This window comes from Oncorhynchus clarkii, chromosome 2 (genome assembly GCF_045791955.1).
Source record: "Oncorhynchus clarkii lewisi isolate Uvic-CL-2024 chromosome 2, UVic_Ocla_1.0, whole genome shotgun sequence".
NCBI lineage: Eukaryota > Metazoa > Chordata > Actinopteri > Salmoniformes > Salmonidae > Oncorhynchus > Oncorhynchus clarkii.
In genome coordinates, this window is record NC_092148.1 from 26820556 (window position 1) to 26842725 (window position 22170).

Consider the following 22170-nt stretch of genomic DNA (forward strand, 5'->3'; position numbering starts at 1 on the left):
CAATAGGAGCGGTGTGTGTGTGTGTGTGTGTGTGTGTGTGTGTGTGTGTGTGTGTGTGTGTGTGTGTGTGTGTGTGTGTGTGTGTGTGTGTGTGTGTGTGTGTGTGTGTGTGTGTGTGAGTCTGCAGTCTGTTTTTCTACTGTTTATAATGCCTCAGGATGTAATCTTTCAAATGAACCAGGCCCTGTATTCATGAAGCAATCTAGGTGCCCCCTGTTCATGCAATCATACTAATTACGTTAAAAAAGGCTAAACTGATCATAAATCAGTACTTCTTCTCTGAAACTTATTATGAATACAGGCCCTGGAGTAGGCCTGCATATATCACTTCTTTTTAACTTCCCATGCAGGAGCATGCTCTCTGCATTAAAAAATATTTATATAATCTTAACTACTGCAAACGACAAATAAAACTATTTCAAAATCTCAAAGAAGGGATAATAACCTCCAGGAATGTGGTGGGTGTTAAACTAGACAGATACAGCTGCAGCACCTTATGTCATCTGTCTCAAATGAAAGGATGGATCCAGGAACAGGAAACTAGGGGGTTCTACTTTCATCCTTAACCTCAGGACTCATCAATTATGCCAAGAAACAGCTTCACAGCAGGTGGTACAACAAAGATTGTGTGCCTTTTCAAGTGTTGGTGGGGGAGGGGGGAGGGGGGGGGGTCTATTTCAGGCTAAGGCATACTACTTACTCATTATCTGGGCAAAAACCTAAAATAGTTTTTATTTATATGATGCGTTTATATATAGAAACATTAGGCTGCTGTGCATTGTCAAGGGGAATATGCAAAAGATGGTCATGGAAATAATGTTCAATGATGGTAGTGATGATGATTATGATTATCCTCGTGTAGGTCATCAAGCATTCCACACGATGTCGCTATTCTGCATTAGATTCCTTTCAAGTTCAAAGGTTAATCAGCCAGTAAGTAATTTCCTGTACAACATTTTCATATATATCAAGCCCTTACACAGTAATCACCTACTCGTTTCACATAAAGTTTAGCATAGTATAATTAATATAAAATCGGCATTTGCCAATGTCAAGAAGGGGCGGGTCGTTCAAAAGGGACTTTCCAGTTGTGTACTTTCGGTTTTATTACGAAGCACAATCATCAACTCGAACGTGGGGTCCTCAAGTCTAGTCGCAGGCTGTTGCTGTATAACTAAATTAATACGAAGATTGCCCTTTATATGATATGCGTGTGTAACATAGAACATAGCCTATATCTATTAAGAATAGATCTAGCCTATCGTTTCCTTGACATTCAGAAGAAATTGCAACCTCATTCGTAAGAGCCCACATGCAAACGTGAGTAGTTTATATTTTTTTAAAGCTATTTAAACGTGTTATATTGTGTTATATATTACAGAATGTATTGTAATGTGTTGTTACAATTCGTCATATCCTTCATGAAGCCAAAAAGACTTTGAAATTCACCTAATTGTGAAAGTAAAAATTGAAGCGTAAGATAACACGCTAGCACCCAATGTTGTCCCTTATTAGTCGGTCAGCTGTTTTTCATTAAATGGTCACACTCCCTCCAATATATTCAGATAATCTATGTCCCAGGGGTTTAATTTGGATTTTGTGAGAACTAATTCCCAAATTGCCACTTTTTCCATAATATGCTATAAATAGGTCTATGTGCACATTTCATGTTCCATATGCTATCCCACTTAGTCCTCCTCAATTTAACCCCTGGATATGATGTTCCTCAACCTCATTATCTGTCTCTCCCAACCTCCTGTTCTAGAGCCTGTTCAGGATGCCGAAAATGAACTTCTCTCCGCTGCTCTTCCTGTGCATGGATGTGTGTGTGGTGCAGACAGTCCGCTTGGCCCAACTCTCCCCTCTTCTCCTCCACCATCCCCTCATCACCTTGTGGGGTGGAAGCCTGCTCCGTGCCGGCCTCCACCTCTTTCTCACCTTCAAATTTCCTGGAAGTACCCCATGGATGAGCAGCTTTGAGGGGCTCCAGAGCATGGGGGTCCTCTGCTTCCATTGCCCACTCTACATCAGCCTTCTCTGGGCATGTGGCCAGTCCATCCTGGGGCAACTATGGGGATGGCACTCCTGGCAGGGGGTGGGTGACAAGTCTATATTGCTATAATTATGTTAATATATATACCCCTTTTTGTTTTAAAAATTGACAAACCAAACAGACTAAAATCACTTGTTTTTCAGCTACTTCAGGGCTACTGCGTAACAGTCGTAGCATGTTTGTACTGGACACGCTACGTCCCTTCTCTTCTTACCAAGCCCACCAAGGAACCACAGAAGAAGACTGGGGCCTCTCTAGAGAAACTGATGGGATACATGAAGCCTTATTTCATACGCTTTGGAGCCGTGCTGAGTCTTGTCGTCATCTCCTCCCTTGGTGAGATGGCTATTCCCCACTACACCGGCCGAATGACAGACTGGATTATGAATGAAGACGAGCCTGAAGCCTTTACTCACGCCATCACGGTCATGTCTCTGATTACAGTCATGAGGTATAGTACAGCATATATCAATCATTGGTGATACGATACTCTTGAGTCCTTCCAATTGATGCTCAGTGTTTGATACTACTGTTTAATTTGGAGGTTTCAAGGGTCCTAATCACTTCCACAGGGCATTTATTGTATGATACTGTAGTAACGTGTTTATTTGCCCTCCTTCTCCCATCTCTATCATTCAGTGCTGTGTGTGAGTTTGTGTGTGACCTCATCTACAACATCACCATGAGTCGCATACACACCTCCATCCAGAGCCTAGTCTTCCAGTCGGTGCTGAAGCAGGAGATTGCTTTCTTTGACACAGCACAGACAGGTGAGTCACATCTCATTGCAATCTACAGGTAACTGCCTAAATAAATTAAACACCAACATAAAGTGTCTTAATAGGGCGTTGGGCCACAACTATCCGCCAGAATAGCTTCAGTGTGCCCTGGCATAGATTCTACAAGTGTCTGGAACTTTATTGGCGGGATTGGCACCATTCTTCCATGAGAAATTCCATAATTTGTTGTAGGGATGCACCGATATGACAAGCACTCATTTTTGTTCCAGCAGGTTCTCCATCATGTAAAAAGTACTGTTCCATCTGGTGGAAACGTCTTGCTTTTATGCCTTTTCGTTTTCACTCCAAGCCGCTCCTGTATTGCTTGCAGGCTGTATGCTAGCAGGCTGTATGCTAGCTGTGAGTGTTTAAAATGACCAACTATCTTCCTACCTGTTGCCACTGTGTCAGAAATGCTGCATTGGACCAAAACACCTTCGTTCACAGCCAGTTGCAGCGTGTGTGCCATGCATGGCAAACTGGCGACTCCGCATTCTTCCGAAGCCTTTGTCATGTTACGTGCATTATCACGTAGCACAGCGTGTACTTTGTTCTTGGGGATTTTCCAAGTTTCAAACATTTTCTCAAATGCCATTGAAATGGCAGCAGCGGTATGAGAAGCAGCACATTCTTGAGCATGCAATACGGCTTTCCTCAATAGGAAATCCTCATCGACCCACTGTGCTGTCAGACTCAGCATGCTCATGGGGCTGATGTCGCTGGTCCAAATGCCAGTCGTGAAGCTAATAGCAGCGACGCCCATAGCAAGTAGCTCGTGGATGTGCAATTCAGCAATACTGTGTAACTCCGGTAGTGCAACATCTGAAAAATAGCGTCTACTTGGTAGTGTGTACCGGGGCTCGAGATGCTTGACCAGTCGGTGAAAGCCAACATCATCCACAACAGAGAACGGTTGATTATCAAGGGTAATGAATTCCATTATCTTGGCATTAATGCATTCCGCCTTTGAGTTGTCTCGCTGAAATTCTCTTACTCTTTCAAACGACTGCTCGACTTGAACTTTTTTTTCTGCTTTTGTTCCAAGTAGTCGCTGAACGTCTGGGGTGATGCACTTTCAAATGAGTAATTAGGTTTGTGGTATTAAAAGATTTCACTTCCTCCCCTCCTCTGGAAATACTAGCAGCACAAACCTTTTTGTTATCTTCCTTTGAAACTTTGAAATAGATTCACAGCGCAGTCATCGTGGCCTAGGTTAGGAACGCTGTGTTGAACATGTAGCGCTGTATTTTTCGTGGCATCCTTACGTCACCTGCACTTCAGCTTTGACCTCGGCGTTAAACTAGATGTTGGCATTTTGGGCTAAAATCGGCCAATTCCGGTGCATCCCTAATTTCTTGTTTTGTTGATGGTGGTGGAAAACGCTGTCTTATGCGTGTCTAATTGGGCTGAGATCTGGTGACTGAGACACACACATAAACCTCCTATGCTCTTTGAGACCTCTCTTTCAAAGTCACTAAGATCTCTTCTTCTAGCCATGGTAGCCAAAATAATGGGCAGCTGGACATATTTATACATGACCCTAAGGATGTTCATTGCTTAATTAACTCAGGAACCACGCCTGTGGGGAAGCACCTGCTTTCAATATACTATGTATTCCTCATTTACTCAAGTGATTTCTTTATTTTTATCAGGTTTGAAGGTAAGACCCAGATGCAGACTGTGTCGGAGGAACAGTGTTTATTACAGCAACAGGGCAGGCAAACGACAGGTCAAGTCAGGCATGGGGTCGATAACCAGAGGAGTGGGGTAAAGGTACAGCACGGCAGGCAGGCTCACCCAGATGTTGGTAATCCAGAGGTGGGGTAAAGGTACAGCACGGCAGGCAGGCTCACCCAGATGTTGGTAATCCAGAGGTGGGGTAAAGGTACAGCACGGCAGGCAGGCTCACCCAGATGTTGGTAATCCAGAGGTGGGGTAAAGGTACAGCACGGCAGGCAGGCTCACCCAGATGTTGGTAATCCAGAGGTGGGGTAAAGGTACAGGACGGTAGACAGGGTCAGGGTCAGGCATTATACCAGGGGATAATGTGGTAGATGGGCGACACCTGGAGGGGGGTGGAGACAATCACAAAGACAGGTGAAACAGATCAGGCTGTGACAATTTTGGCAGTTACCTGTACTTCACCTTTCTTAAATATATTTTTGTTGGGTTATTAATTGATTAAGCTAATTGATAAACACATACTGTATGTCCAAAGGATATACCCCAGTTATTTTTAAATGAAAAGGAGATTATCTTAATAAACATGAGTGATCAGGTCAAGAGTATTGTGCGGATCTTTCTTTTCTTCAAAGTGAAGAGGATACCTTTATGCTATATATTTATGCTTTACGCTATATATATGATATATATATTTGCACACCGTCCCCTCCAAGGGGCTAACTTAACCTATGACCTTTGTTCCAGGTGACCTTGTGTCACGCATCACCACAGACACCAACGACATGAGTGAGTCTCTGAGTGAGAAGTTGAGTCTGCTGATGTGGTACTTCATGCGGGTCACTTTCCTCTTCATCTTCATGCTCAATCTCTCCTGGAAGTTGTCCCTCTTCACCGCTATGGGGCTTCCTATCATCTGGGTCATACCAAAGATATCCGGCAAGTGGTACCAGGTACAGGAAATCAGACCTTTTTCTAACGTATTGTAGTGGAAGTAGCCTGGTCCCAGATCTGTTTGCGTCTTCTTGGCTAAATGTATGGGGTGACAATGACAACAAGAGTTGGCTAGACTGCATAAACAGATCTGGGACCAGGCTATAGTGGGGGTAGTTTTGTGAACTACTGAACACTCCCATGAGTAACCTTGTCTGAGAGTTGCAGTTTTGTGTTTGCATACATCTTGATTCTACAAGTTACAGTCACCAAAAATAGCACTAGAGAGCAGACAGAACGTTACCTGACCAATCAGAAGGTAACTGTGAATTTTGTTTTTGTCCCAGGAGCTCGGTGCGAAGGTTCAAAAGTCACTAGCCCAGGCCAATGACGTTGCCACGGAGACCTTCTCCTCTATGAAGACAGTACGCAGCTTTGCCAACGAGGAGGGCGAGACGGAGCGCTACAGGAAGAGGCTGGAGAAGACCTACTCTCTGAATAAAGAGGAAGCAGCAGCCTACGCAGCTTCAACCTGGACCAATAGTGTGAGTCTCAGCTTCAATTGTAAACGGTCACAGGGTGTGAGCAATTTATCCTAATTCAGTTCCAAAGAGCTTGGATTGCACATTGATTCATGAGGGTACATGAATTTGTCTGTAATATGGGCCCTGAGTTTTTCCTGGCCTTGTGAACTGACAAGGGAAAGCTCTGGACAATTGTTATAGACTATAACTACTGTAGGTCACAGAGTTTTTCCTGGTTACATGACCTGGAAAACTCAGAGCCCTGGTCATAATCAATAGTAACCCCATCTGTCTCCCTCTCAGATGTCAAGCCTGTTCCTGAAGGTCAGTATCCTGTACTATGGCGGTAGTCTGGTGACAGGGGGGACCGTCAGCAGTGGGGACCTGGTGGCCTTTGTGCTCTACGAGCTCCAATTCTCCTCTGCTGTGGAGGTAAGGCCATAGATTAACAATCTCCATCCAATCTATCCGCAGCCATCTTATGTTTAATGCCTACTGCCAAATCCAAACAGACCTAAATGTACACACCCTAACAAGGCACTGCCAAGTTGTTCTACAGTAAAATAGGTGTCAAAATGATTCATTAGTATCACAACATTTTAATCATAACTTGAGTTTTGAGTAGCAACATTTTGACAGTCACTTACTGGTGTCGCTTTTACACGTCCTGTCTGACAGGCCGTGATGTCGTATTACCCAAGTGTGATGAGGGCAATCGGTGGCTCTGAGAAGATATTCGAGTATGTGGACCGACAGCCCCAAGTTCCTCCAGAAGGCACCCTTGCCCCACAGAATCTTGAGGGACATGTTGAGTTCAAGAATGTCACATTTACCTACCCTACCAGGGAAGATACACCGGTGCTCAAGGTATCTACAGTATATTTACAGTATACTGTATACACATATACTGGATATGAATTAAAATTACATATACATTCAATTATAATTTCTCTTAATCTCTCAGGGCCTGTCTCTGGAGCTGAGGCCTGGGCAGATCACTGCCTTGGTGGGGGCTTCTGGAGCAGGGAAAAGCACCTGTGTGAGCCTGCTGGAGAGGTTCTACCTGCCCCAGGAAGGAGAGATCCTATTGGATGGACAGCCACTGCACAGCTACAAGAACCAGTACCTACACGACAAGGTCATTATGAACAGCAATGGAAGCAATGTTACTCTTCTCCTAAGCCATATTAGTGCATAACATAATTAGCTACCAGCCTTTAAAGAAAAGTACATGATCACAATGTTTGCAAAGAAGTTATTAACCAACTAAATGCATTATCTAAATGAATAATTTCTCTCAGATCAGTGTGGTGAGTCAGGAGCCGGTGTTGTTTGCTCGTTCTGTCAAGGAGAACATCAAATATGGCAGAGATGATGCCACTGATGAGGAGATGTACCGGGCTGCTGAGCTGGCCAATGCCCACAAGTTCATCTCTGACCTGCCCAATGGCTATGATACAGGTATGTCCCAAAAGATGAACTCATATCTACTTCATCCTGATAGGATTGGTAATATTGTTTCTTTGGGGCTTTGTTTAGTCCTTACTGATAGAAAGTTACACTTTTCTCTGCATAGTTTTGACTTTGAACTGTTAGTACTTTTCCTTCCTTAAACTACTGATGACACGATTGTAGTGTATGTGTGTTATTCAGCTCTACTGTTCATACTTAATGGTTGTTCTTTATTCCAGATGCCGGGGAGAAGGGAGGCCAGGTTTCAGGAGGGCAGAAGCAACGCATAGCCATTGCCAGAGCTTTGATCAGAAAGCCTCGGATTCTAGTGCTGGACGATGCCACCAGTAACTTGGACACAGAGAGCGAGCATTTGGTAAGATAACTCTGAATCTTGTTATCTTTCACTGACAGGTCTATTTTTTGGGGGGTTAACCAGTTTCTGTTGATCATCTACTCATAATATAACCCAATGGAGGCTGTTTCCTTCCCTAACATGAATAATTTATTTACAATGTATTGTAATCTCAGCTAATCTCTGACAGTTCAGTGGCTTTAATTCAAACATACTCATCATGTTTCTCTCCATGTCCTTAGGTCCACCAAGCTCTGCTCAAGGACTCAAACCCCTGCTCAGTGCTGCTGATTGCTCATAAGCTGAGCACTGTGGAGAAGGCCAATCACATTGTCGTTCTTGAGGAGGGAAAGGTGCTAGAGGAGGGGAGCCATGTTGAGCTGCTGGAGAAAGGTGGAACCTATGCTGACCTGGTGAACAAGCAGAACACTGGCTTCCAGCGCAAAGAAGGGGAGGAGCTGAAAAACTAAAACAGAGGCTCCAATCCCATGACACTTCTCAATTTACACTGAAATCCCACTCTGCCACCATCTCACATTTTCAACATTATTACCTACTATTTCTACTGTATCACATATGCTTTGCAAATACTCTGAGATCATAGCATCAAACTTTAGTTTAATTATCTCCCCTAAGTGATTTTGAGGTACTCAAAGAAAAAACGAATTACAAGAACAGTCCTGTAATATAAAAGGTTTCATGCAAAGAGCACATTTCTATGTTCAACTTTCTATTTGCACTATACTGCAACTTAAGTATTCTTAATGCCCCAAATGCATTTTGTATTTATTTGTACATTTATTTTTGTTGAATTGTTCTCCCACATTTATGTTATAACTATGTAAATAGGGATCCCAAATAATGTTTTGTTTTCTGTGTACATTGTCTCTAAGGCAGTACAATACATTAGCAGTTTTCTGTTCTGTGTTAATGACAATAAACATTCTGCTCTCTGAAATCATTTCTTCATTTAGTATCTGTATGTGGGGGAATGGTTACATAATACCCGCAAGTTTTGCAGTTGATCTGTATTACAGTGGGAAACTCCACATCTCATGCTTTTACTTTTTATTTTCTTTGCTACAGGCCTAGATAATGATATCAAAGTCGAATCGCATACAATGACCTCCAGCAATACTGTTACTGTTTAGAGGGTATTTCAATGAAGGCAATACGATAAGGCAATACGATGCTTAACACAGTGGCAGTTTCATAACAGTTGCAATAGCATAGTTTTAGGTCCACAAACGTACACACTGCTGGAGCAGCCAGACCCTGCAGCAGTAGCAGCACAGACAAGGGGTAACCCAAACATGTCACAGGGGCTGAAAATCTGAAGCATCTGTTTAAAACGTATGTCAACACCAAATAAATCCAGTCGCTGGTAGAGGGAGAGGATGGAACTAGGTGAAAATGTGCTGACATTCTGCAAATGTTCTCATCGATTAAACATCTGATCTCAACCCTTTTAGCTGTTCCCAAAACTGAAATGTTACGAACATAGTGCACTATGTGTTATAGACTTGACGCTTAGCGTAAATTAAAAAACATTGTTTAGGAGTGCACGGTCGAATTGAGTCGGTCTCGGTCCATGCGCACTTCACAGAATGTACACTAACGAAAATATGCAAATCCATGAAACAAACGTACCAAATAGGATCTCGCTAGCTCGTGGCTTTGCCCACCTTGTTCTGCGCACAATTTAATTTGCTCACACTGTAAACGACTTGGGTTAGTAATAAATATATTTGGTAGCGGGTCCATCACAGCTAAACTGTTGTAACACCATAGCAACAGTATTTGTTTCCCCATTAGCTTTTGTTGAGGCAGAAACTATTCCATGGGGTCCGAAAAAACACAAAACATGAGAAGTAACAAAACACTGGTACACTGATAGACAGTCGCACACATTTTAAACACAACGATATATAAACAATAAAAGTACAATAATTCAAACAATACAAGTAAAACAAATAAGTTGTGTGTGCATGTGTTTGTCAACGCCGATCCACGACATGTTTATTCTTTTTTTTAAATTTAATTTTGCTGTTAGCTTGAGTAATTGGAGAATGGAATCCTAGCTCTGTGTAAACCTGTGCATTGTCGTGAATTCGTTTTGGATATTGTGAAGAGACCCCTGGTGGCATGTCTTGTGGGTATGTATGGGTGTCTGAGCTGAATGTTATTTGATTATGCAGACAATCTGGATTTGGCGTATTGCTCTGTTTTGAGCCAGCTGTGCTAGGTCTTTCTTTGCAGCACTTGACCATATTACCAGGCACTAATCAAGATGGGAAAAGACCAGAGTCTGAACAACTAGTACAGTTGATTTTTGTGTAAAAAAAAAACGCAGAACATCTAACATATTTTCATAACAGACCAGTTGCAAATTATTTTCAAAATAGGGAAGAGTAATGGCTCAATGCAGCTGCCCTAAGGGACACTATGATGCTAGAGAAGCTTCCATTGAAGAACACTCCCTGGGGTCTATTGGATAAATAACTCTCCAACCATATTGTTTCAGGTGATGTAAAGCCAAAGCAAGTGATGTTATTGATCCTAAATAGTTATTGAAGAAACTCAAAGACTGCACTGAAAATAATACAGCTCCAACTATCATATTATCCATTTATTTTAAGCAATCATCTGTCATCTGAGTCAGTGCAGTACAAGTTGAGTGCCCTTCTCTATGCATGCTGAAAGTCAGTAGTTAACTTGTTCTCTGAAAAATCAGTTTACTAAGAGCAGGCAGCAAAACTGATTAGGTGGCTATTAGAGCCAAAAAAGGCTGTTTTACTATTTTTAGGCAGTGGAATTACTTTAGCTTCCTTCTATGCCCGTGGACACCCTTTTTAGGCTTTGGTTAAAGATATAGCAAATAGGGGTGACAATACAGTCTGCTACGATTCTCAATATTTTCTCATCAAGGTTTTCTATACCGGTTGGCTTATCATTATTGATGATAACAATAGTTACACTAACTTCACCAAATTCAAAACAGCCATCATTCTCTTTCATTATTATACATTTTACACAAAAATATGATGGTTCACTGACCAATGTTTTCATTTCACTTCTGAGTTTTTCCACTTCACTAGTGAAACAGTCATTGAAATGATTGCCAATATCAAAAGATTTAGTTATAAATTACCCATCAACTTCAATAAATGATGAAGATTAATTGGGTATTCTGCCCATGTAATTTAAGGTACTCAAAGTCTTAAAAAAAAATTTCACTGTGTTTTATGTCATTTATCTTGGTTTGGTAGTTTCTTATTTTTGTACATTTCCCAATTTACAGTACGCCAACGAATCAGCTGACCAGCCTGACTTGTTTGCCACCTCTTTTACACCATTTCTTTGAACTATACAATTTTTCAATTCATCATCAATCCAGAGGGCTCCAACAGTTCTCACAGTTAATTTCTTAACAGGTGCATGCTTGTCAACAATTGGCACGAATAACTTCCAGTGGATTCACTTCTTCATACACATCAATGGGAACTGATATTGCTTTAGAGCAAAGCCCTGCATCATTATTGAAGATATGATCAATACAAGTGGATGTCACAGATCCAACACTATTGATATGCACTCTAGTTGGTTGAGTAATACGCCTGAGTCATATTACAGGCATTAGCCACAGTTAGAAGCTTCCCCTTGAGAGGACAGCTTCCCCTTCAGAGCAGCCAGGAAAAATACCTATCTGTTAACATCGCACACACTATCAAGCATTGCGCACATATTTAGATGAGGCAGATGAATTTGCAATCTTCTTATGGTCCATCTGCAGCTTTTTGGTGATTTTTCTCACTTTCTCCATCAAGGTCTCATGTGGAGACTGGAACACCATCCACAACAATGTTATTCCTCTTGGATTGTCCCTCTAGATATGTATCTGTAATTATCATTCACATACAGTACTGTCATCATCTCACGTGGACTTAGTTTATCATCATCTTGCAGCAGGCAACTGCAATTGCTAAAATGCCATAGATTTTTTATTTTATCATGGCAAGTCAGTTAAGAACAAATTATTATTTACAAAGACTGCCAATTGCGCGCCACCCTATATAACTCCCAATCACAGCCGGTGATTGAGAGCAGCATGGATTCAATGCAGCCTGGATTTGAACCAGGTACTGCAGTAAGCCCTCTTGCACTGAGATGCATTGTCTTAGACCATTTTGCCCATTGATTGTGGAACCTTCAGTCTACCATAAGGACAAAGCCTGATTTTCCTATCCTAATTAATCATGTGACTTTTGGCTAAATGTCAGGTTTAAAAACATTCACTTTCAACTTAACCTTTATTTAACTAGGCAAGTCAGTTAAGAATAAATTCTTATTTACAATGGCAGCCTACCGGGGAACAGTGGGTTAATTGCCTTGTTCAGGGCAGAACAACAGATATTGTCAGCTCCGGGATTCAATCCAGCAACCTTTCGGTCACTGGCCCAACGTTCTCACCACTAGGCTACCTGCCGCCCCCAACTTTAATAGCCCTGGAAAAATATATTTCACTGCATATATATAATATATAAATATATACTGGAAGCTTGTGGGCTACTCTAGCATATCTGTTCAGTAGTGCAACTCATGGGAAAACCCTGGCCTAAACTTTATAAACTGGCACATCCAGGGTTACAATTATAGTATTGACTCTGGGCCAAGATGTTGAGAACAACTTCTTTAAATTTCAGAATCATCATGTTATGGCTGAACTGCCCCACACTCCCCCTGATGTGACAAATTGCATAACTTCCACTTCAAATAAAAAACCTGAGTTATGCTCCAACCTAGTGACTGAATAAAACCTACTGGCTGATACAGCCAATGGAGTGGGGACTGAGGCTGCTAGACTTTTAAGATGCACCCAGGGGAGGTTGCGTTTTATTCATCCAATACATTGCAATTCTAACGTTTGGCAGGGGCCTTGTCCCATAAAAGGCTGGTGATTTTCTGGCTATTTTAGCTAGCTACCGTTAGCTACTTGGGGCTAAACATTGGGAAATTAGTACGCAGTCATGACATGAGGAAGACCTACCACCGGTAATAATTGTTTTGTATTTAGAATTCGGAGTAGCTCGTAATAAGCATTCGGTTTCGTAAACGTAAAGATTGTAACGGTTATATAAACAAATCATCTGTGTTGTATTTATCTAACTAGCTAGATTAGCCGCCAAACTAAAGGAACAGGATGTTTTTCTTGCAGGGTGTGGCATATTAAATTACAGACAGCGTGGATAGCCAAACATAATCTAGCACCTATGCGGAGTAGCCAATCGGAAGCAAGTATTACGAGAAGTACGACAGGAATTGCACGGAAACGACACGTGATATGTTTATAAAGCGGCAGGCCGAAAGCTTTTCGGCGCCATTTCATTGTAGAACTGTTCGGTTTTTATTTAGTGGAACCATAACAGTGGACAAATTTGGAACATAAAAAGAATCCGGATCCATCCTGATGGAAACGGCCGTTAACCCGCCCCTTGACAGGTACCTTTAGGAACATTGTACCTTCAGGCTCGGGTCGGAACTGATTTTGCAGGCTTGAAAATGAACACGAATCGGGACTGAATGGCTAAACCTAGTTAGCTAGTATTCACTGTCGGTGCATTATCTAGCTAACTAGTCTTTACTCAACTTGGACACCAAACAATTAAAATATTCCCTTGGCTAGTAAGATGTACATATAGAGATGTTTTTGTTCCGAACAACCCCTTAATTAGTTATGCAGCGAGGGTGGATATTGCCATAATGTGGGTCAGCCTACTCAATAACTTAGTGCTGGGGGATTGTTTAAAATTGGCTGTGGTGATGAAACGCTTCACTGAGCGGCACTGCGCCACCGCCATTTTCCTGCTATAAATCTTAATGACAGAGAAATAAACCGAGATAGGGCCGCAGATGTGCAATTTATTTGTAGCTTATTCCGTTGCCCTAACCCGTTTGTTTACTTTCTGATGTTCGCTAGCAAACGTTAGCATCCTGGCTAACTAGCTTGGTAGCTAGCTGGATTCAGTTGTTGACAAACGATGCGATGGTTCCAAGCTAGCCAGCTAAGTTAGCGTTTCCACAAATGGGGTCTCACATAAACAAGCTAGTAACAAGAGGAGCTGATTGGATAGTTGTGCAAGGGTTTAAGTCACAGGAGTTTGAAGGTTTTGACTGACGATCCTGAGGGTCTGTTTTGGCGTCGGTGTGTTTACAAACACTCATAAAAGGCGGGGCGACGACACTGACCCCACGCAATAAGCGCAGAAGCCTCGCCTCTCTGCCGGCTGAAGTGATTGCCACAGTTAAGAATTAAAGCATATCACAATTTAACTAGCTAATGCCTTTGATTATAGCCTATTACCGGTTAACACCCACAAATCAATGTTAATTCAACGAAAATACTTGGGAGGTTAGGCTAAGTATAACAAACACGCATAGAGAGGGCAGTAAACTGGTCAACATACTATCTATCCGTCTTTTTCCGGGTTATCAAGGAATAATATTACTAATATGTTGACAGATACTCTGCAGCTCTTTCCCTTTTCTTCAAAGGGGTTAACTTAACAAAGCCATGTTGTGTTGGTGTGTAAGTCCTGAGATGAAAAATCAGCTCATGAGCATTGCCTACTTTTGTGTCAGTGGGATGGCATGTGCTTGCTGTGAGCCCTGGGGTGACTGGGATAAAAATCATCAAAATCTTGTCCAGTGCAAAAGATGGAAGCGAATAGAGGGAGAACCTGCATGTTTTCACTATTCTATCACCGAATGCAAGTTTAACTGCCATAAGTGCTGTACAGTACTTGTGCTTAGTACAGTAGTGCTTCAATGCTGCCCCAGTGATTTTCCCATCCAGTGATCTGTGTTGCCGGGGCTGTGCCAAAAGTGGCAGCCTATTGATAGAATCCTCATTGCATTGGTGAGGGAGAAGATGGCGAAGGGCCTGTGTTGGCGAAGGGTTCCTTCCTAATGCTTTCCTGCTTGAATTGTAGGGCAATGATGAAATATCGCAAATATCAAGCACATTGTAGCTTACTACTTTTGAAATGCCAGGGCTGAGGGATAATTTTAGCATATGAATGAGTTTTCTGCCCAAATGTATCTCTCCCCTAATACACCCCTTTCTGTCTTCCCACGGCCTGTCCTGTCTATCCCACTTCTTCCCACGGCCTGTCCTGTCTATCCCACTACTTCTCCCACCCTCTGTTCCTCTCTCCTGGTCAGCATCTCTCTGGGAGTGGTTGGGCTGTCTGGCGGCGGGATGGAGCACCATGTCTCGGGCCCAGGCAAGCGCATGCGGAAGCCCTCGCTGCTGTATGAAGGCTTTGAGAGCCCCCAGTTGCCACATGCGCCGCCCCCTCCCCCGGTCCAGCCCCCCGTCAGGGACCCCGGCCGGCAGGGTTGCATGACCAACCAGCTGCAGTTCCTCCAGAAGGCTATGATCAAGTCCCTGTGGAGGCACCATTTTGCCTGGCCTTTCCATGAGCCAGTGGATGCCTTCAGACTCAACCTCCCAGTGAGTTACACTGTTTGTCTATAAATAAGTGTAGAGATTAGTGGTCACCAACATTGGTCCTAGAGAGCCATAAGGGTTGCAAGCTTTTGTTACAACCCACCACCATGTAGGCCTACACCTATGAGTGTTTGTCCATAGTTGACATCCTTGTCACACCACCATTCAACAGTCGTTACTCTCGTTTTCTTTATTCTGTTCTTTCTTGCTCTACTAGGATTATCACAAGATCATCAAGCAGCCCATGGACATGGGCACCATCAAGAAGCGGCTGGAGAACAACTACTACCGCAGCGCCAGTGAGTGCATGCAGGACTTCAACACCATGTTCACCAACTGTTACATCTACAACAAGGTATGGCCATAATATTTACATGTGTAGGTCAGGCTAATGCATCAATGACAACGGACCGAATATGTTTATCATAAGGTCTTTCCATATTCACAGCAACTGTAGATGTACCGGTGTTAACTGGATTTAGATTATAAAGTGCCAGTGGCCTCTTCTCCTCTCCCAGCCCACAGATGACATAGTGCTGATGGCCCAGTCCCTGGAGAAGGTGTTCCTGCAGAAGGTGGCCCAGATGCCCCAGGAGGAGATTGAGCTGCCCCCTCCTGCCCCCAGGGGCAAGCCTGGCAAAGGAGGCCGCAAGTCCAACGGTGAGTCACTCTGGAGAATGTGGTGGGGAAAAGAACGTAAGGGCAATGTTCAATGAAGAGTTGGTGAATGTACTGTGTATGTTTGGTTAAATATGAGTTGGAACAACCGTGTTTAACGTGTAGTTCACTGTACATTTTTGGCCATAATATTCTTGGTAGTATTACCATTATGTATGTGTTCTTGTGTCTGATTTTTCTCTGTCCATCTTTCAGTGTGGAAAGCTCACCAGGTCCCTGCGGTGTCCCAGTCAGCATACTCCCCCTCCTCCTCTGACACGGGTGACTCCGACACCCCCCCTCAGACCATGCTGCCCAAGAGTCTGCCCCCCACACAGCTGTTGAGCCTGCCCCCCACACTGCCCACCGCTAAGGTACCACACCTCACTTCACTAAGACCTGAATAGGAACTTGCCATTGTATTGTACATTGTATTGATGCTACACACTTGTTGCTGCCTTCACACTGTATATAGGCTACAGAACCTCCATTGACAAACAGAATACCATACTGTAACTTCTCTCTCTCTCTCTCTGTGTACAGAAGAAGGGAGTGAAGCGGAAGGCGGACACCACCACTCCCTCCAACATGATGACCATGCCCCTGGCCGTAGGAGGGGGTCGGATGGTGGGCCTGGGGAAAGGAGGCCACGGGCAAGGCCTGAGCCACGACCCCTCCACTCTCTCCCTCACCTCCCTGGGGGACATGGACCCCCCTCCCAGCCTGGTTAGAGGACCCATGGGCCCAGGAGGCCCCGTTCTGCTCCAGCCAATGATGGCCGGAGGTGGGAAGACCTTGGCTCGGCGCGGGGGCAGTGGACGCCCCATCAAGCCCCCCAAAAAGGATCTGCCGGACTCTGTGAAGCCCAAGGCGCCGCGGCGGGCCAAGTTGAGCCAACAGCTGCGTTACTGTAACAGTGTACTGAAGGATCTGCTGTCCAAGAAACACGCGGCCTACGCCTGGCCCTTCTACAAGCCAGTGGACGCCTCGGCCCTGGGCCTGCACGACTATCACGACATAATCAAGTGCCCCATGGACCTCAGCAACATCAAGGTCAGCTTGCAAGATAGAGATGTCGCACTGCCGTGACTCAATGAGAACTGAATGTGGCTGAAATACACAGTTCATAGATTACCTCATATCTTCTCAGATTTGTTTTGCGTGGATATCTGTCACAGTATGAAACTAAGGGGGCTTATCCTGATCTGGAGTCCTCTCCTTTATCTGTTGGAGTTTAAAACAGTCTCTTTTCTCTCCTATCTTTCTCTCAGAGGAGGATGGACAGTCGGGAGTACAGGGATTCACAACAGTTTTCCGCTGACGTCCGACTCATGTTTTCCAACTGCTACAAATACAACCCCCCCGACCATGACGTAGTGGGCATGGCCCGCAAACTGCAGGTGAGCTTGGTTCCGTCACCACAACTCACCCTGGAACCCTTAGTTCACCTTTGTTGCCAGACCTCTATGTCCATTTCATGCTCAGTGGGTTTTACTTGCAATGACTGCGGTATGTGGTCGTCTTACCTACCGTGGCTGAAGGCACTGACTGCAAGGCACGCTGGATTAGTCTACTTAATGACTAATATGTCAATCGTTTTGGTCTCCATTTCCTCTGTTCTGTCCCTACAACTTTGTCTCTCGTGATAAGTGTTATTGTTGTGTAACAAAACAAAAAGGAACATGATCCACAATGGTGTTAAAAACAAGCTCTCACTCACTCCGTTTTGTCCGTCCATCCAGGACGTGTTTGAGTTCCGCTTCGCCAAGATGCCGGACGAGCCCCTCCAGCAGGCTCCCCCCAAGTCCCGTGGCATGGGCGGCATCATGGGCACTCACGCTCACGGTGGAGGTGACTCCTCGTCTTCGTCGTCGTCGTCCTCCTCCTCGTCAGAGAGCGAGCCCAGCAGCGAGAGCGAGAGCAGCCCCAGCTCGGACAGCGAGGAGGAGCGAGCACACCGCCTGGCCGAGTTACAGGACCAGGTGTGTACACAGGTAGACTCAACCCCCCCCGTTCACCTAACACTGCACAACACACACCTAACACACTGTACCACACACATAACAGGCCTGCTTTCATCTACACATCACAAGCATAGACTGCATCAAGAGTTTAGACTTCTGTCCGACACAGGGTTTTCTAATATTCTGACAAATCCATGCTCGTATACATACTTTCACTCATTTGGTGTACATGTTTATACAAGTACTCTGTCTGTGTTCAAACATGCATGTACATAAGCCTGCCATTTGCTGTATTTTCTCACTATTACACTAAGGTAGGCCATCATTGTAAATAAGGATTTGTTACCTACTGACTTGCCTTGTTAAATAAAAAAATATCACAGTATTCCATCATGACCTAGCCATATACGTGAAGTGTATTTGTGCAGTTGAACACTCCACCTCTGGTCTGACCCCCGGTCACAGCTCCGAGCCGTACACGAGCAGCTGGCAGCCCTCTCCCAGGGTCCAATTGTCAAGAACAAGAAGAAGAGAGAGAAGAAAGACAAGAAGGAGAAAAAGAAGAAGAAGAAGCCGGAGAAGCGAAGCCGAGGACGGCCCAGTGCGGAGATAGGGGGTGAGGACTGGGAGATGCCGACGGCCAAACCGATGAGGACTCCGAAGAGTAAATCCAGTAGCAGGAGCTCAGCTCCCGCCTCCTCACAGGGCAAGAGAGGCCCCGGCAAGAAGAAGGGCAGCAAGTAAGTACACATTGACCTCAAACATGACCTTTCTCTTTGCTTTTACTCAACTTTTCGATCTGTGATCCATGTCCTCTATTTCTCCTACCTTGCTTGTTTCAGTCTCTCATTTTGTAGACTTTCACATTGCTTCCTCTTTCCACCTTTTCTGTTTCCTTTCCTTTTCATGTTTCTTACACCATTTTCTACTTCCACTCTTTCATCACATTCCAATTTCCAACTTGACCTGTTTGTCTCTAGAAACTGCAGTGGGGTCACAAAGTACAGATTATTGTATGGGACCGTATATCAAGTTCATTTTGATAAGAGATGAAAATGTAATTAATTGAAGGTGATATGTTGATGTAAAAATGTAAATGTACTGAAATGTAGGTTGTCATTATATTTTGGGTGGGATCACGAGAAATAATTGGGTCCCCACAAGTTCGGGCACGAAAAAATGGTCTCCCTGCTGGAAAATTTTGCATACAACTTCTTTAGTACTACTCCACAGTCTCTAACACCCCCCCCCCCCCCCCCCCCCCTTAGAAACACCAAGAAGTCCCAGGCTGCTACCATGCCCTACTACGCTTCGCCTACTTTCTCCATGCTGCCCCACTACGACTCCGAGGAAGAGGAGGAGACGTCTCCCATGTCGTACGACGAGAAGCGCCAGCTGAGCCTGGACATCAACAAGCTGCCCGGCGAAAAGCTGGGCCGCGTCGTCCACATCATCCAGTCCCGCGAGCCCTCGCTGCGCGACACCAACCCCGAGGAAATCGAAATCGACTTTGAGACGCTCAAACCGTCGACGCTGCGTGAGCTGGAGCGCTACGTCATGATGTGCTTGAGGAAGAAGCCCCGTAAGCCCTATGGTGAGAGGGAACAAATAGCGATAGCTAATGCTAGCTGTGGTTAGCTAGTATGGTGTAAAAGGGAATGTGTCATGTTGTCGCTGCAGACACTTGCTAATGCCATGTTATGCTACGAACTGGTGCTGTGGTGATAATGCTACATGCTAGCGCTCTGGTTGACTAATACCATACAAAAGGAACCAGTCTTTCACTATGGAATGTTTTTATATGTATGTGTGGGCAGGGTATGTAACCTGTCCTCCTGTCTGTGTCTTAACAGTGAAGAAAGGGGGCCCCGGCAAGTCCAGAGAAGAACTGACCCTGGAGAAGAAGAGGGAGCTGGAGAGGAGGCTGCAGGATGTCAGCGGACAGCTCAACTCTGGCAAGAAACCCCAGAAACCCAAGGGTGAGAACCACAGACACACGGAGCTGCTTTTGCACATGTAGCATTTAGCATTGAGATAAATGCTAATCCTATTCCCACTTTGTCTCTCTCTCGCAGCGGAGAAGCTCAGCGGCGTGGAGCCCCATGCCCAGCCCTCCCGCCTCAGCGGTAGCAGCTCCAGCTCAGACTCTTCCTCCTCCTCGTCATCCTCCTCCTCTGACACCAGTGAATCAGACTCGGGTTGATGAGACAGTGGGAGAGGGAGGGAACCCCCCGTAGAGCTCAGGGACATGCAGCAGCCCCAGGACGAGGTCTCCTGGGACGGTCTAGGGAGGAAGAAGAGTGCCCCTCCCTCGAATGGCACCCCAGCACGAACACTCCAAGATGATTGATGATGATGGTGGGATTTGTATGCAGGGTGGAGGACGCGTGAAGGTCACTAAGGATACTCAAGACCAGAAACATAGAGATCAGCCAGGTTCAAGAACAGCTGCCATGTTAGCACCTTTATTCTCAATGTTGGTAATGTAACAATACGAGAGCGCCTCTGACCGTTCGCAATGAAATGACCATTCAGGATAGTGTATCCAAGTCTTTACTGGTGTCAACAAATTGCATATCTGCTTTCGCTGAACATCTTCATAGGTTTTGAAACTATCAGGAATCAACAGCACAGCGGAGAAGCGTCTATCACTTAGCAACAGCTATGGAGGAGGAAGTGGCTCTCAGAACGTTCAGACAGAAACCGCATCGGCCCAACTCTTTGACTCTGCTCAAGACCCCCCAACACAAATGCATTGTCATCCCTCTCCTCCCTGTGTAAATACTTGTACAATTGATCTATGTTTCTTTTATAAAGAAGAATTTTATGGTGATCCCCCAAAGAGGGAGACTGTGGAGTAGTGAAAGGATGTGAGATGTGCCCAGCACCATGTTGGACACTTCTTGATATGCACTCATAGATTGATAAGAACTGAATGGGTATAAGCAGTATGGCAGAAAGCCCACTTGCCCTCCCAGAAGCTATGTGGAGTGAGTATTGTAATGATTCACACTTATCTGTTTGTTCACTACGAGGCCGTCACTGTCTAGTGGTTGATTTTCAGATCAGATTTTCAGACTTATGTATTTTCTGTCAAGTCTTATAGCTGCAGGCACGAGTCAGTACATTTTTGTTGTTGCTGTCTGTGTTTCATTTGACATCTGTTCTAACCGCTGTTCTGACCTACGTTCAGCTGGACATAAAGTTCAGAGGCAAAAGGAGAGTTTTATTTCCATTCCATATGTTACTCTTAAGAGATCTAACTACTGAAACGGTTTTCCTTGACAGTGAGATTTGTCCTACTACATGTACGACACTCACCATTTAAGAAACAGCCCGGGTGTCATTTCTCAGGAAATTAGTAGGTTTCTTGATGGTGACACTGCAGTCTTACAATCACAGCGGTCGTAGAAGCTGATTGGTTCTTCAGTTCTAAGCAATTCTGTTAACTCTGCTTAAAGGAAAATCCCAATCAATCATTTGGTATTTGTTTCATTAGTCCACTGTTGATGCAGTCCCACAATGTTTTGCATGTCAGCCATCAAGTTTTCAACAGAACTTTCAAAATACAGAAAGTGTCACAGTATGATGCGCTTTGCAAGCTAACTGTTGGTTGGATGTTAAATCATCATGCACACAGGAGTAGACGTCCTAAGTTGAAGTTTGGACCAAGAGATACACCAGATGAGATGTACAGAAGCTAGGCTGTTAGATATCGAAGGAAATGTGTGTGTGTGTGTATATATATATATATATATATATATAGTACTGTATTTCAGTGGTCAAATGATCATGCTTCTTTCTACCAGTGAGTATTTTTTTTCCCCCAGTCTTTTCTTTTATACTCTATTTTTATCCTCCTCCACTTAGTCAAGCTTTTATTCCAGAACATGTCCGGGACATTGTTTTGCCTCCTGGTTGACTGAATTGCTGCCTCAGGAGCATGCCACTCATTTGAAAACTGTATATATTAAAATGAGACCTCTTCTATAAAGCCTTTTATATTTGTTTGCGATAATGTATACGCAGTACACTCCTATTATTTATACAGTGCCTATGGAAAGTATTCCGACCCCTTAACCTGTTCCACATTTTCTTACATCACAGCCTTATTCTAAAATTGATGAGGAAAACAAACAATTTAATCAATCTACACACAATACCCCATAATGACAAAGTGGTTGTTAGAAATGTTTGCCAATTTATAATAATTTAAAAAATCACATTTACATAAATATTCAGATCCTTTACTTTGTTGAAGCA

At 44.1% G+C, this 22170-nt stretch overlaps 2 protein-coding genes across 3 annotated transcripts; both read left to right on the forward strand.

Annotated features, from left to right (window-relative positions):
• Positions 1-924: 924 nt before the first annotated feature.
• On the forward strand, positions 925-8734 carry LOC139365536 (transporter 1, ATP-binding cassette, sub-family B (MDR/TAP)). The gene is made up of 12 exons (XM_071102817.1): positions 925-1320; positions 1766-2095; positions 2197-2504; positions 2693-2823; positions 5260-5465; positions 5793-5990; positions 6273-6401; positions 6648-6836; positions 6934-7107; positions 7271-7430; positions 7661-7797; positions 8019-8734. The coding sequence occupies exons 2-12, from the start codon at positions 1778-1780 to the stop codon at positions 8244-8246; spliced, it is 2178 nt and encodes a 725-aa protein (XP_070958918.1). The 5' UTR covers positions 925-1320; positions 1766-1777; the 3' UTR covers positions 8247-8734.
• Positions 8735-13138: 4404 nt separating this feature from the next.
• Positions 13139-21907, forward strand: LOC139365552 (bromodomain-containing protein 2-like). Of its 2 annotated transcripts, none has more exons than XM_071102818.1 (12): positions 13139-13275; positions 14998-15289; positions 15504-15641; positions 15805-15946; positions 16160-16317; positions 16487-16996; positions 17215-17343; positions 17686-17937; positions 18373-18647; positions 19176-19501; positions 19761-19886; positions 19983-21907. In XM_071102818.1, the coding sequence occupies exons 1-12, from the start codon at positions 13244-13246 to the stop codon at positions 20108-20110; spliced, it is 2508 nt and encodes an 835-aa protein (XP_070958919.1). In that variant the 5' UTR covers positions 13139-13243; the 3' UTR covers positions 20111-21907. The 2 variants fall into 2 exon arrangements, with proteins under 2 accessions (XP_070958919.1, XP_070958920.1); XM_071102819.1 differs by having other exon boundaries at positions 17686-17925.
• Positions 21908-22170: the final 263 nt, after the last annotated feature.